This window comes from Danio rerio, chromosome 16 (genome assembly GCF_052040795.2).
Source record: "Danio rerio strain M-AB ecotype USA chromosome 16, GRCz13ab, whole genome shotgun sequence".
NCBI lineage: Eukaryota > Metazoa > Chordata > Actinopteri > Cypriniformes > Danionidae > Danio > Danio rerio.
In genome coordinates, this window is record NC_141036.1 from 11617501 (window position 1) to 11634603 (window position 17103).

At 38.1% G+C, this 17103-nt stretch overlaps 1 protein-coding gene across 2 annotated transcripts in view; it reads left to right on the top strand.

Annotated features, from left to right (window-relative positions):
- The window catches only part of gsk3ab (glycogen synthase kinase 3 alpha b), a 47493-nt gene that overhangs the window by 25943 nt on the left and 4447 nt on the right, over nucleotides 1-17103 (top strand). For both annotated transcript variants that reach the window (XM_087285154.1, NM_131390.2), the window contains 4 exon segments: nucleotides 5250-5454; nucleotides 5544-5639; nucleotides 7790-7976; nucleotides 12329-12406. In XM_087285154.1, the coding sequence (XP_087141280.1) occupies nucleotides 5250-5454; nucleotides 5544-5639; nucleotides 7790-7976; nucleotides 12329-12406 (566 nt within the window).

Here is a 17103-nt window from a genome sequence, read left to right on the forward strand (position 1 = left end):
AATAGATTGCTGCATGTTTTATGAAATGCTGGTATGCATTTAAACATTGATTGTTTTTCTTATTATGTACCACATATATGTAGACATTACATAAAACATTAGGTCATGAAAATGTATTTGAAAGTCCTGGAAAAATAGAAAGGTCATGGAGTTTCCGTAGTAAAATGTGTTTGACTCCTATATAATTACAAGTATGATTTCCACCAGCAATTCTTTAGTGTGTGTCAGTACAGACTCAGCTGGATAAAATACATAGTCTCCTAATCTGCCATTTACAGTGTTTCTAAAAATATTCAAGGTCCAAAAAACTGAAAGAATGAGGCCCATGATCTTAGTGATAGACAGCTTATTGTGATAAATGACATCAGTTTAGTGTTAGAGTTCTAATTTAGTTTCTTGTTGATTAATGGTAATGATGGCAGCACATTAATTTAGGCTGCTGTCATTTTCAAAACTCTTCCACAAGTGTTTAATTGCACTTCCGACTCAGACTTGACTGACTTTCTTTTAAAGATGGATATTTTGAGGTTACTTTATTTGCATTTAGCTTATATGTTGCATCACAAGTACGGTTGGGTATCGTTTAGGTTTTTTTCGATACCCGTGCTAAATCGATGCTTTTAAAACAGAACCAGTGCCAAAATGGTGTCTGAACGGATACTTTTTAAAACAGAAAATTAATCGACCAAAAAAAAAAATTTAAATAAATAAATGTGTGTATATATATATATATATATATATATATATATATATATATATATATATATATATATATATATATATATATATATAAATGTGTGTGTGTGTGTGTGTGTGTGTGTGTGTGTGTGTGTGTGTGTGTGTGTGTGTGTGTGTGTGTGTGTGTGTGTGTGTGTGTGTGTGTATGTATGTATGTATATGTGTGTGTGTGTGTGTGTGTGTGTGTGTGTATATATATATATATATATATATATATATATATATATATATATACATGTATATCATTATAATTGAACAATATAAATATATATTTATAATACCTTCAAAGTAAACATCAATTCATATTTTATATATTTGAATTGCATTTTTTTTGCATATATTTCTTTTGTTCAGTTGTTTGTTAGCATGAATGCAAGATTTGCATTATGCTTATTAACATTACATTAGCTTACTACAAACCTGTGGAAAGGCTGTAATCAAAATCAGGGAACACCTTTTTTCTGGGTTTGGGGCTTGTGCTTTTACATGAACATCAGTGATCTAATGATTTGCTTTGATCTGAATAAGACAATAATATGATTCAGGTCATTACATGAGCTGCTTTTTGAATGTTACATTCATGGTTTTCTGTTACATGTTATAGCATATAGATCCATTAACGTCATTGTGTCACTAACCTAATGTTTCCTCAGCAGTTTGTGTCTGTGATCCTTTAAGATAATCAAAAATCACTGTTTACGTAGTAGACTCTTGATCAGAGTGTTGTCTTAATCATATTAAATTAGAGTATTGGTGTTCACGTAAACGTAGCCAGATAATGTCACCAGCTGTCAAGACAATCCATTCCTCACATTTAAGTTGATTCCATGTGCTCTCACATTTAAGTTTGACGTGCTTTTCCCCTTACACGCAACTTTTCTGAAACATCTGCTGCATGTTTGTGTGTCAGAATCGTTGCTTGTAAAATATAGCCATGCTTTAGAATGCTTAGTTTAAGCAAATTAGATGAACGCGATTATGCGTGTTGATGAAGTGAGTCGCTCGCTGCATGCACCGTACTGCGTGCTTTGCCTTCTATAAGCTACAATAACAAACGCCTGACATTGGTATTCCTCAAAACTGTTTAGAATTAAACATTTAGTGATAGTGTGACACAACGCTTGCTTATCTGTGCCTTTAATGCACCCCTTTATGCTTCTTAAGGGCGTCACACAGCTGATGCGCCTCTTAGAGCCGCGGCAAGGCACACACATGACGATAGTATCACACACTAGACTTGCACAATCCCATGTTATTTAAAATGAAACTATTCAGATGGCGCTCTGTGGCATGGCAGAAATATGAACAGTCATGAGTCGTGGCTGGGCGCCACAAACAGCCGCGGACTTGAGAATTCTAAAATGCATGGCACTGCCCGTCTCAGAGCGGCGCTTCTGGTGCGCGACCTGCTTTACGTTCTTGTTGAAGCACTGAAATTAGGTGCCGAAATTCATATGCTGATTTGATCCGATTCCAAAGGTACTTTTGGCACCGAGTTTCGGTACCTAACCCTAATCACAAGTGCATAAAAAAACTTTTGTAAGCTGAGAAAGAAATCTATGCATTAGTGAATATTCAGTGTGTACCACACTGCTGGATTCTTAAAACTGATAAAACCTGAAGCATGCCAATTTGCAGCTTTATCTGTGAAATAGCTGCTGCAAACTCTGGATAAATGAACACAGTTAAACTGATTGGTTTGAATAGGCTGTGGTGGGCTGTAGCACACCATAACAAACTGCTTCAAGCAGCTTGAATGTACCCGAGTGTGGAAAATAGTTGAGAGAGTGCAGCCTCGAGCAGGTATTGTTACAGTGGGAAAGTCGTGGCATTGTCTTAAATTTCAGTAGACTTTTTTCCTCTTCCTCTGTATTCCTTTTCTTGTCTTTATCCTCACCCTGTCTTTTAAAACAGTACTCTGTAGGCGGCTTGATATTTGAGTTTGACATTGTGTTTTGTCATCTAGCATGTGTTCTCAGCTTATGAATGTACAGGCAAATCAAGTCTGCTTGGTTAATTCCAGTCAGATAACAAAAAACTAAACACTAGCTTCCGAGTGCTAAAAGAAAATAACAACAAAAAAATGATGCTCTTTGTTTGGTTGTGTGACAGTACGATTGGATTTTTAAAAATGAATGGTTTCACCCCTATATGTTGCTTTTCTACTTGCATTTGACCTCAACAAACTTTCCAGAGACACAGTGCCTTTAACTAAATTTCCACTGACCAACGATTGTTTAAAGTTCTTTAGGAGCAAATTCATTTTGTCAAACAGTTTGAACTGTTGAAGCCGCAAACCAGCCTCACTGTGGCCTTGTCTGAAATTGTTACAGCAGTTAATTCTACCATTTCATTTTAAGCAAATGTGGGGCCTTAACATGCATGTTGGGTCCTGTACGAGATGGGTGTTCCCAAGTTGTGTGGATTGATGTTCTGAGTTAAAGATCTTGCCATTCAGTACAGATTCGCTTCTATGTCATGGTAATGGCAGTTGTTTAGTGACTATTTTGTACCTGCGTTGAATTTGACAAGAGAAATCCCATTCCATCACATGCCGTGTCCTTCCAGTGTGGTCTTGTGGTGTTTGGTCCGCTTTTGTCTGCGAGTAGTAGCAGCATCAAACTGGAAATAACAAGTTTGAAGTGTAATTAGCCCTTGAGCAACAACAGCAATAGGACAGGTCACTTCAGATTTTTTTTTTCTATAATGGAAGACAAACATTAACAGTTCAGTTACCAACATTTATAATTTTTTATCAGGAGGAAAAAAAGTTGGGTATGTAAATGAAAACAATTTAAAGGTTTCTAAATTATCCCTTTGATGCAGGGGTTTTAAACTCCTGGAGGCCCTCAGAGTTTACTTCCAACCCTGCTCAATATACTTACCTGGAGATTTCAAACGGGAATGAATGACTGAGGCCATGTCCACATAAGCACGGGTGTAACACTGAGGTTTTCACATGGCTTTGCTGTCTTTCTGAAAACTCTGGCCAGGGTGAAGATTTTCCAAAACTCTGAGTGCAGTGTGGTCATGTGGACGCTACAACTTGTGATGTCAGCGTGTGCGCTGTTTTCTCCTTTCTTATTGACCAACATGACTGAGTTCAAACAGAATGTGGAAAACTCAAGTTTCACACATTTGTGGAAAATGTATCTTGTATTGCACATTGTTCTGAACAGTATTCCGCCGCTGTTCTCATGTTTGCATTGTCTTACATGCAATTTACTTATTAATATTAGGGGTGTAACAATTCATCTGACTCACGATGCGATACCAATCATGATACTAATCTTATGAATAGCCTTTTTTTTTTCAAAATTATTTGAGACAAACTTGAGTTAAACAAAGACCCTTTTATTTTTTCTCAAATGCGGTACAATTTTATTTAACTTTTATTTTGTTATTTTTTTTTACAAAAAATATTTTCTGCAGTAACTAAATTGGAATTTTAAAATAAAATCTAAAAAAAAGTGAATATTACAAACTATAGAAGACTCTTTGACGATTCAGTTAAATTACAAATGTAAAATTAATTCCAAATAAAAAATGAACAATACGTATTAAAGAAGGCTTTTTAACACAAACAAACTGTGACTGTGCTAGAATTTAACGTTTTTAAAAAGAAATATCTGTTTGCTGGCATAGGATAAGGTCTTCGCACATTTACTATGTCCCCATTTACAGTGATAAAAAAAAAAAAACTTTTTAACTGGGGACTGGGATGACTGCTGTGGAGAGGAGAGCCTTTCCTAAACCAGAGAGCAGTGTGTACAGAAGTGGTCAATAGGCCCTCTTATCAAGGAGATTAGCCACTGGCATAAAATACTGATTATAATGTACGATATAATAAGCAAATTATTAAAATATGCATAAACAAAATTGAAAAAGAGAGGGTAAACAAGGAACAATCTAATACTGAAATGGTTAAGGCGTTTTAGAATGACCAAAACAACATTTCAGATGTTTTACAATGTGCTCAGCCTACTGGTTTATCCATTCACACACATTTTTATCATGACATGATCTCTTACAACAAAACCACATGACCTTTTTTAATGCACACACTAGAATTTGTTCGGTAAGAGTGTTTCCATTATAGTTAATGCGCATCTTTTCTTATCGAATAAAAAGTTTATCTTCTCATTTTTATCAACTGTTTTGATGCGCATATCCAAAATTTGCATAAAAATAGGTTAATGGAAACAGACTACAGACATTCCAACACAGAATAAACATTTTCAAATGAGAATATCTGACTTTAGCATTTTTGTTTTCCACACAAACAACTATGTTCACTTTGCATGATTCTTAAATGTCTGCTAACAAATTATGGTATTTCTATGCTTTAGTAGAGTCAAAAACTTCCATACAGCACCTTTTAAAACAACTGTTATTCAGCAGTGCTTTAGAGGGGCAAATTTGTCAAGTGCAACTCCCTTCATTACTTTTAATTGTTGTGCGTGTTGTTCTTTTGTAGTGGTTTAAAATTCCCTATTGTTTGATTTCCACAGTGCAAAGCAGTTAGTTCGTGGAGAGCCAAATGTGTCATACATCTGTTCCCGGTATTACCGTGCTCCTGAGCTAATATTCGGAGCCACGGATTACACATCCAACATTGATATCTGGTCAGCCGGCTGTGTATTAGCGGAGCTGCTTCTGGGACAGCCCATATTCCCCGGTGACAGTGGAGTGGACCAGTTAGTGGAGATCATCAAGGTGAGTGCCGGAACTACATTGCTGTGCTGTGTTTTTGAGAAGAAACACACAACACTCACCATAATTCTATCTCTGTCCACTCTCTTTAGGTTTTGGGGACCCCCACAAGAGAACAGATCCGAGAGATGAACCCTAACTACACGGAGTTTAAATTCCCACAGATCAAAGCACACCCTTGGACTAAGGTGAAACACATGTATCTGACTTTTTGTTCCGCTCACGGAAAGAAAACGTATTACTTTGCAGGAGATTACTAGCGATGCTGAAAATATACAGAAATTGTTTTCAATTGGGCAAAAATTAAACCTAAAGAAAGGATATTCAATGTAGGGCTGCAACTAACGATTATTTTAATAAACGATTAATCTATTTTTTTGATTAATCGATAAATCAGATCAAAAAGAAAAGCATTCATTTCCAACCCTTTATTCAAAAACAGAACTAAAATCTTTAGAAAGTGCACCAACATGTTGTCCTTGAACATGCCTGAGCTGTTATAATAAAAAATAATTAATAAAAAAAAAAACTTTGTAGTTATGTCCTGTTTTCAATCCAATATTTAAAAAAAAATCTTAAATTGAAGATACATACTAAACACAAAAAAATAGCATGGGAAATTATGTCTCGGTTTCTGAAAAAAAAAAACGTCAAAATTAAGTGATTGTTTGCTTAAAACAAGCTAATTTATTTGCCAATGGGGTAGGAAAAATATTCTTAATAATGAGATATACCAAACAGAAGTTTTAAGCATCACTTAATTTTCTCATGCTATTTTTCTTGTCTTGTAATCTTGATTTAAGATTTTATTTCAGATATTTGGACTGGAAACAAGACGAAATGACTAAGAAAAGCTTTTTTCCAGTGCAGCTATACATGGCAACAGATGGAAAAATAAATGATCTAAAAAAGGCGAGTGAATAAAAACGTTTCTTTAGTCCTGCAATGCAAAGTAACTATACCACCGCTGCTTTACTTCTGTTATTAACCCTTTCATAAGTAATTAATTCACCCCTGCCGATGACGACAATTCCATCGTGATGTTTCACATTAGACATCGTACGATGCCAAATAGGTCGACATCTCCCAAACCTGATTATAATATTTAATAATATTGTGATGTTCAAGATTTGTGAAGTCATACAGCTCAGGATGACGTAAACAGGGTTCCCGCACGATCTTAAAGTCTACAATTTTAAAATCGAAATTTAAGGCCTTAAAAAGTCTTAAATTCGCTGTTCTAGGTCTTAAATAATTTTGCACAGGTCTTATTTTTGCAATGTCTATGTAACGCTACATCTAATGCTCATTTAAATTCTTTTTTGTTGTTGTTGCTAGGTTTTTGGGGTGTTGTAGTTCTTTATTTCACCAGTCCAATTGTAATTTGCGGTATTACAACTACAAAAAGGTCAACTTGCAATAGCCAATCAGCTTTCTGTTATTAAACTATATGTGATATAGTTATTAACGAATGTGACATCGTCGCTGTGTTTGCGGAAGTTCGCTTTGAGTGTGCGCAACATGATTTCGGCTGCCAGAGTATGCCGTTATTTCACTGACAAATGTCGTAAGCACAGTTTTAGAAGTCGGGAGCTCTGTAATACGAGAGAGCGAATCTCTGCTCACGCGCCGATTTCCTCCGTTCGTGGGCAAAACTGCTCGCGAGCTCTCAAAAGCAGCTCACGTGCGAATAATCTGCTCTCGCTTTGTCGGACTCCTTTCGTGCTTTTGCTCTCCAGAGATGCTTCAGCATACTGTAGTATTAAGAATAGTGAACTGATAAAATAAAATGCAGTGCAGTTTTACTACAGTAAAGTGTGGTGAATTGTAGAAAACTATACTGTATATTGTAAAAAAAAAAAAAAAAAAACTAAAGCACTGGGTAGTTTGTTTATATTACACTTGTTGTGTTACCATAGCAACTATTGTATTACCACAACTGATTAATTAAAGTATGGCAAAAAACGCAAGCTGCACAGGGCACATATGCAGCGCACAAAACACTCACGGCTGTTAGTAAATCATTTAAGAATGGTGCCTCTCAATGCAAAAAGCGCATTCGGTGTGATCTCATTTGACATTTTAAGATTGATTTGAAATTATGGAATCAGTCCCAGTGATCCCACTGCTGATATTTAACTTTTGTTCATGTTGTGTACAAAAAAAACGGCGTAGTCAAAACACAAATTTTTGCTGTCAGCGATTTCAGCCTTTCAAAGCCTTTTAAAAATAATATTTTTGGTTGCCCAAATGCATCAGTAGGTTAAACAATACCTGATGCTGCTCGAAGGTCAATAATGTGTAAACAGGTCAAATGTGACTGTGTGTTTTGTGTCAGGTGTTTAAGCCGAGGACTCCTCCAGAAGCCATCTCGTTGTGTTCTCGTCTGCTGGAGTACACGCCGGTGACGCGGCTCTCTCCGCTGGAGGCCTGCGCACACGCCTTCTTTGATGAGCTGCGCCAGCCCAATGCCCGTCTGCCTAATGGCCGAGAACTTCCCCAGCTCTTCAACTTCAGCCCTGTGGGTGAGTGAAGCTGAAAGAACTGTCACTTCTATTGCACATACACCACGGCGGAGAGTAATCGGAGATGCACACTCTCGCTTTCTTCGTCTGTCTCTTTATATCTCATACGCATCAGGAACGCTCTGCGCTTTGATACTCTGAGGTGGTGAATAAATCTAGTGAGATGATTTGCAAGCCTTGACCATATTTTTATACAAACATTTAAACGGAAGCTCTCGTCCAGTCGAGAAAGTGTGTCTTTAACTTAACTGCATGTTGTCAAATAAACAAGCAGTCAGTATTAATTAGACGGATCCAAGTCTAATGAACCTAAAAGTAAACACAGCAGAGTAGTTGTTCTCCGTTTGGTGAGTAATTGTGTTGGGCTGAAGCTATTTAGGCATGTCATTAAGGCTCTGTTTCCACCTGGTATTAACGTGCTGGTATTTTGTCATGCTTTACCTCACTTTGTAATTGCTTACTGCGTGTTGACTGAGAAACGCTTTCTTGATCTATGAGCTTTTGAATCCTGAAAGTATTAGTTTCATTAAACACCAAATTGGCAATTTAGAATGGCTAACTATAAGACAATAGCATCCTTTCAAACAGTAACGCAGGTAAATTGCTGTAACATTAACGCAACCGACTTACCGGTAAATAAAAAATTGTGGTGTTCACACAGAGCAGAATTCTAGTAGTATACTGGAAATGTTACAACTTCTCATTCTGGGAAAATTGCATGAGCGAACTTACCGTTTTTATGTGTGAATAGAGCTAAAATGCTAATGTCCTGGCCAAAATCCCTCCATCAGCACATACAGTTCATGGCCTCCTAATCATCCCTATCCATTGAATTGGCTCTATCGCTGTCTCTTCACTCCACCAATAGCTGGTGTGTGGAGACTGCACTGGTGCCATTGTCCTGTGGCTGCCATCGCATCATCTAAGGGTGCTTTCATTATATATTGTAGCATATTCTGTCGTCTTTGGGTTGTTTTCACACCACACTGATTGCTTTGGTCTGAATCAGTTGAAAAGTACCTAAATGCAGTCACCTGACAAAATCCATATCACTCATTGGCCAGATGTTATTAAACATATTTCCTAAACTCAGGGCCGGAGTGGGACTCTTTTTCAGCCCTGGAGTTTCAAGCCTCAGACCGGCCCACCTCAGTTCACGACTGACTATATTAAAATAAGGTCATTTCCAAATCAGTTTCTAATTACACTATCATGTCTTTTTTGAGAAAACAGCTGCTTTAGAACTTTAAATGTTCAACAACCCTAACAGTATTATATGTCTTAACAATAAAAATGAAAAAAATATAATAATAATAATAACATACTCAGATGAGGAACAAACCCGGGTCGGCGGCGTCGTAATCTAACGTGCTAACCACTCGACCACAACAGTTGTATATCAAGCAGTGACTCATCTGAGTTATATCATTATTAACCTGCAGGCTGGTTATATATCAAAAGAGCAGAGCTGCGGTAAAATAATGAATAAGAAGACTGTGGTCAAGTAAATAAATAAAAAAATTAAAAAAGTGTGACTGCTGATAGCAACAGATTCTGGAGCTAGGGACACCGGCCCTTGCGGCCAAAAAACAGACCGGCCCACCGGGAATTCTCCCGGTCCTCCCGATTAGCCAATCCGGGCCTGCCTAAACTGCTTTTCGGTTGGTCAGATTTAACGTGTGGGAAAATGCCAATGGACGTCCCGCAAGTAAACAAACTGGCAGACACAAAATGTCGCTTTTTACTATGGAGCTACGACTGTGCTGATTGATTGTATCCCTGCTCATAGTATACTATACAGATTGTATACATCACTTTAGACAAACTATACATTTCGAGAATAAAGCGCAGCTGGAAAACAATGTTTTAAAGCATTACAAATGGCGAAGGTGCATCATTAGTCACTTCAGGAAGAGGTGTGAATTAATTCTCTCCAGATTGGACTATAGCAACTATCAACTAGCCGGGCTTCCAGCTAACTTTATCAAACCTCTTCAGCTACTTCAGAACGCAGCAGCACGAGAGGTCTTTAATGAACCTAAAAGAGTACATGACACTCCGCTGCTCATCCGTTTGCACTGGCTGCCAGTTGCTGCTCGCATCAAATTCAAAGCTCTGATGTTTGCTTACAAAGCGACTTCTGGCTTTGCTCCTTCTTATCTGCTCTCACTTCTGCAGATTTATGTGCCCTCCAGAAACTTGCGTTCTGTGAATAATTGTTGCCTCGTGGTTCCATCCCAAAGAGGGAAGAAATCACTTTCCCGAACTCTCGCGTTAAATCTAAAACTCCCTAACTGCATCAGATCGGCAGAGTCACTCGCTGTCTTCAAGAAGCGACTAATAACTCAACTATTTAGTCTCCACTTCCCTTCCTAATCTGCAATTGCCTCTCTGGCTCCACCGCTAACTGTATTACAAAAAATACCTATATTACTAATGTTTTGCTTCTTAAACTTTACATACCTGAAACTTGCCTACAGCACTTATTCATTGTTGCTCTTATAGCTGTGTAAATTGCTTCCCTGTCCTCATTTGTAAATCGCTTCAGATAAAAGCATCTGCTAAATGACTCAATGTAAAAATGTAAATTTTGCTAAACTGCGACATGGTCTTCCAGAAATATTACTAACGATCATCAGGCAATGTTTTTCTCTCGCTGTTGGTAAAGCGCTGTCAACAAATATTTTCCTTCACATTCCATAATACACAGCGCATTGGCCTACAGCAGCTAGATTACTTTAAAAAAGGCACAGGAGGTCTCTGTACGCTTTTTTGGTCCGCTTTTGGTGCGCACTCGAGTACGATTGCTATATTCACACCTGCCCAAATGAACGGCACCAGGAGGGGAAACGAACTGTAGTGCAATTCAACCGGACTAAATAGGGTGTGTGAAAGCACCCTAAGTAGTCAGTTATCATAAAGAAAGAAAATTCTTATATTGTGTTTAAAAACAATATTTGGTTTTATCTACAGTTACTGTATTTAAAACAAATATAGGTCAACTTTTATATTTAACTTCCCCAAACATTTCTATACAAATAAAATAATTTAACACACGTTGTTATGATTAGGCTAATATTCGGCTCCATTTAATTCCTTTTTCATGCTTCTCAACTGACATTCACGTCAAATTCAGTCACAAGTCTACCTGTCAGCTAAGGCTAACATGCCAGAGTAACCTACATTTTGAAGCTTTGGCTTCCAAATGGTCTCAAAAAAGTCTGGGTGTTCAAAATAATTATCAAATATGGGAGAAGCAGCACTTTGCTTTCACACAAACAGTACCTCACATTTGTTTCAAAATTGGTGTTGAATGATCTTTTGTTGTTGTCAATAATGAATTGAAAATATTATTTGAATATTCTATTATTAATATACTGGCACAACAGTGGCCTGTTTATCTATTCATTAGATGTGATGGACATTCAGCTTATTAGATTAGGAAACTTGAAATTTGGTTTAAATTGGGAACCCTGCGACTCTTTAAGACGAGTCATTTCACTTGGCGGACATTTTTGAAACGCTTTAAATGGCTTTTTCTTTTGATGAGAAACATCAAATTCTCCAAAACTCTTTGCCAAGCGTATGATTACATTACATATTTGGAATCACCATTAAAATAAACAACAACTGTCTCATAAGTTTCGTTTCTAAACATTTCTAAACAGCATTTTTTCAGGTTGCCCAAGCTTATGCGCATGTGTACTTGAAAAGAACGAGATCACGGCACCAACACCATTTACAGCCGTGTTACACATGATCGTTCTCTGAATAATGATTGTCTGATCGTGCTGGTCTTCGGAAGTAATTCACAACTCTGTCTTGATGGCAAGTCTCCTGTATAAAATGACAGCGACGTCTCTTTGTTTACAAGTTTGTGGCCGTTTGAGTAGTTGCTGTCATGTGATGTGCGTTAGACAGGACGGACTGTACCTCGTGTTCGTTTCATACAGATTACGAAAGCAAAAAACTTTTGTTTTCAAGTAGAGTTGCTTCATTAAAAGGTGCAAATTTCAAGCTTTATGTGGAGATATTTCTTATGTCTGTGAAGCAAGTATTTGCTGAGATTCCAGTGTGTGGTGACCAAAAAAAACTGTCAAATAAGCACACATCTGGTTGGAGCTTCTCCCCCTAGGAAACGTCAGCCTATAGCAATCGATGATCGGCTCCTGTACTAGTAGGCGGGGCTTCATTCGCCATATTGAACGTTACACTTTTTCCCCCATTCAAAACAATACGAGTGACATGTCTGGTGTATTCTATAGCGTGCTCAAATACAAAGGAATCTTGTTTTTGGCATGTAGCCTACTCACGTTGATGTCTAATCTCTGTCTTTCTCTCCCCTCCTACAGAGCTGTCTATCCAACCACAGTTGAACTCCATTCTCATTCCTCCACATGCTCGCTCGCAGACGACACCTGCCTCGCACGGTACTGATCACACTTACAAACACAGTGCCTTTGATTTACCCTTCATGTCAGTCTGTGTGGATTTGTGAATGCACGTGCCCTGAAGTATACTTCGGTTTTTATTTTTATGCTACAGTATACTGTACGGTGCTGCAGATAGACAATGATAAAGTGTGTCAGTGTTGGTCAGAGATATTGGCAGTAGCTGATTTCTTTGACGATTTCAAGGTTTTTTAAAAAAACAGATAGAAAACACCCTTGCCATTTTTGCTTGAACAGATTGGAATTAGACTTCATTGGAAACTGTAAAGAGTTTACGTTCATTTGTGTGCCTGCAATAAACCCATCATGCATTTGTAAATAAAGAAAACATACAGGATAATGATTTGTCATCTCGGTTTGTTTGAGTCAGGGGCGGACTGGGACTAAAAATCAGCCCTGGCGCTGTAGCCACATCAGCCCACATTATCACACCGACACAGCCCCACCCTCGGACACGCACATTCACTACTTTTATTGGTGTACAGATGGTAAAATAATATAAGCAGTACCATATATGTATTAGATATTTAATAGATATTTATTTTGTGTTTGGACTTGTGAGGGAAACCCACATGAACATGCAAACTCCTCACAGAAACACCAAATGACCCAGCCGAGGCTCGAACCATTGACCTTTTTGCTGTGAGGTGGCAGCGCTACCCATTGTGCTGCCCCCTTTTGAGACTATTTCAGTTAATTTTATGCCTTTGGCAGCGTCTGATCTTAGAGCAATTTTTAAGTTTCTCTGAGCTTTTTGGCACAGCCTTTTCTTTTTTTACGGTTCATCTCTGACAATAAGCTTGTGTTGCACCTAATGTTTGTTTGACATTCTTGCCAGATTTTGATTATGTCCGCGTAACCTCTGATTGGGTCGGCCCATCTCGAAACCAGCTGGCCATTACCAATTTGGGCCAATGCTTAACATTTATTATTATTATTACTAATACCATCATTATCATCATCATCATAATATTCACCTCTTGCAAGAAACAAAAACTGTCTGTATGTAAAAGCAATACTTACAAAAAATAATTAATAAAAAATAGCATACCGGCCCACATTTTAAAAAATGGTCCAGCCCTTCTGGCATTTACCAGAATTGGCAGATGGCCAGTCCGCCCCTGGTTTGAGTGTATTACAAATCATCTAAGCAATGTTACTTTAAGTGAAACTATTTGTCTGTTTCATTTATTTTATATAAATTAGTTTTTTTTTCTTCATTTGCAGCAGCTATTTTAAACTTCGTGGAGTGTCACCAAAATTCATGTCTTTTTAAAATTATTATTGTTGTTGTTGTTATTATTATTATTATTATTATTATTATTAATGTTTGTTCATGTAATATAAGAATTCCCAGAATTTTTTTTCTGCCAGACCCCAGGCAATGAAATATTCCACTGAAATCCCCCTGAGGAAATTTTTTTGATTTTAATAATTTAGCAAAACTTGTATTCCTGGTTCACTGATCTCAGATCAGAGTGGCATGCAGGTGAACAGATGCAATATTTTTAATGTTTTACAAGAGAGACTGCTGATGAAAACATTTTCATGCACCTCTGGGTTTTGGTATATTTGCTTTAGCAGATTTTATGGCTTCTTTCAGATGTGTGGTTTTTTTACAAAGAGATGTGTTCATGCAAATTATTAGGGGTGTCAAAATTAATTGTTTCATCTGTGCACCTTGCTGCAAATGGGGACAATTCGATATTGGTTCAGTAATAGATCATAACCGATTATTACGTACTGACATTGTTTATGTGCGTGCGATGTCGCAGTAGAATACTATGGCGAAGGGATTGAGTAAATAAAATGCTCCTACCACTCAAAAGGTAGATAATTATGCACAGTTTAACTGCTTGTGTGAGTCTTTCATTGACACTGAAGAAGGCAGCACACGAGCCGCTATTTCACCACTAGGGGGAAATGCTGTAAAGCTTCATCTCTGCCTCTCTCTCTCTCTCACTTTGGACATTTGACCCGCTGGTGTGTTTGTGAACTTTTAAAAGTGATACTTGTGGATCCAGACATGAGCGTGCCTGAGGTGCAAGTTTTCTCCACTGTGTTTATTATGGATTACCTGTGGTAACCGCGTATTATGCACATGTAGACTATCTGCGGCTGTTCTTCCAGAGTCACTCATCGGTGAAAAGCGCTTTCATTACTAAAGCCAATCGCAGCTCTTTCTGTTGAGCGGTTGAAGACAATGACCAATCACAGGGGTGTAAAAACTCTCTTGACATTGCTCAAAAAGCAAGCGGGATAATATTTACATTAGTTTATTTGCTCTAAATGCTCATGCTATCTTCTGTGCATGTATTGTTGTTTTGTTTGATACATTCAGAAGGAGTGTTTTCTTTGAGTAGGTCAAATTAAAGGTACAGTCTTTTTTTACTCTTACTTTAATCTTACTGCTGTAATAAGACAAAATTGAATTACAAATAATATATAAATGTTAATATATTAATAGATATTAATTTAAAAAAAAATTATTGTGTTGTGAAAAAATGTAATTATGTATGGAAAGAATTGACAATGCTCCGAGATATCGAATTGAAACAAATCGATGGCAAGATAATCATAACCGAACCATGAGACCAGTGTAGGTTCACACCCCTACAAATTATGCCTGATTATATACAACAAATTATTTTAAAAGAATTGTATGTTTTCCCCAGAAATATGTAGTGATGAATTAAAAAACACCTTTTGGAAAAACCTGGCTTTAATATGTAAACAAGAATTTTTAACTTGACTTCCTGTGGTATTTAAAACATCATTTGAAATGTAAAGTTTATTTCTAAACTAATTTCAAGAGAATCACATGCCACCCAATCTAGGCAAAAAGGTTAGCACTGTTGTCCAACAGAAAGAACACCGCCGGCTATGGTCCTCGCTGGGCCGGTTGGCATTTCTGTGCAGAGTTTGCATGTTCTCCCTGTGTCTGTGTGGGTTTTCCCTGTGTTCCCGGTTTCCTTCCACTGTTCAAAGATATGTATCATATGGAAACTAAGTAAGCCAAATGGACACTGTAGTACAGCTCCCAGCATCAGTATTTTTCCCTCTCAAAGTACTTCACCTTAAGGCTGATTTATACTGCTACATCAAGCGCACGCGTATGCTATGGCGCAGCCTACGCGTTGACGCATAGCCCTACGCATGTCGGCGTTCGTTGATGCGCACCTTTCGAAAAATATAACCACACGTCACAACAACGTGTAGCGCAAGCTCTGTGATTGATCTGCTTGGTAGCGTTGACGAGTCTGGGCAGGGCCGAGAGCCGAGCGAGCCCGATTGAGGGATTGTTTACAAGTGTGGAGTCCTGCGAAGGAGCTCCGAATGGAAAGTTTTGTGTTTACCTCATGGTTAACGTTGTTGCATGTCCGCCGGTTCCTGCCTCAAAATGATCGAGTTTGAGCCTCTGGTACATTTAAGGAATCAATCAGAATAAACAAAACACCAGCGAAAAAACTCGACACAGAGGAACATTAACATCTCACTGCCAACTAGCGTTTCGGAAGTTATATTGCAGAGGGACAGAACCAGTGCGCAGAAGTATAAATGCACAGCTACGCGTGTTGCATGCGCCGTGGGTTTCGGTCACTTAACACAGAAGTATAAACCAGGCTTTACAGCGGGGGAGTTTTTAAGATCTACCTGAGCTCAATCTCTAATATCACCCTGATATTTTAAAACATGGGTGCACAAACTCAGTCTTAAAGAGCCAGTGTCCTGCAGAGTTTTGCTCCAACTTGCCTCAACACGCCTGCCAGGGCATTTCGAGCAAGCCTACTAAGAGCTTGATTGGCTAGCCCAGGTGTGTCTGATTGGGTTTGGATCTAAACTATGCAGGACACCAGACCTCCAAGACTGACTTTGGACACCATTGTTCTAAAAGCAGCACTATGTAAGGCTTTGACCTTGAAATTATGTCACTAAAATAAAACCAGTGGTAGAATAACTTTAACTAGATTAATGCCACTACTGTGACTTCCAGATCTGCCTGTTGTTGCCTGAAATCCCCCTTGCAGCTTTGGGTGAGTGACCCTGTTCACACAACCCTGCCCATCACTGCCAATGGAACCATGGGCATTTATAATTAAGCCTTTTCACAACACTGCTGGTGAGAGCATCACTGGCTCCAGCCACTCTGCCGTTGACACTTTGATTGAGCATGTTTTCTAATGGAATAAACCAATTAAAAGCTGTCTGTTAAGTGAAGCTTTTGCGTTCATCTTTAAGTGCTAGTCTAATTTCTACATGCTTTTTATAGAAGACAGTTAATAGCCTTGGTCTTCACGTTAATATATAGATGTGCATCCTACAATAGAAACTGGAAAATCTGAATGGCAATAATCAACCTCTGCATTTAGATTTGCTTGGGAACTAATTTGGTCAAATTTTATTGGACTTCATTCTCAGCAATCCTCTCAAGTGGTGGACTAGTACATTTCGATAGGTTGCTGCTGAACTGTGTCATAGCTCATTACCATAAATTTGAACTAATTTCAGCTCTCCTCAACCCACACCATCCAAAAGTAGTGCATTACGATACATTATCGCTGAACTGTCATAGACCATTACCATAAAGTTGAACTAATTTCTCCTTGAACTGCCTCCTAAACTCTTCTCGACCCCACACAGTCAATAATACATCACACCAATTTCAGCGGGGCTCG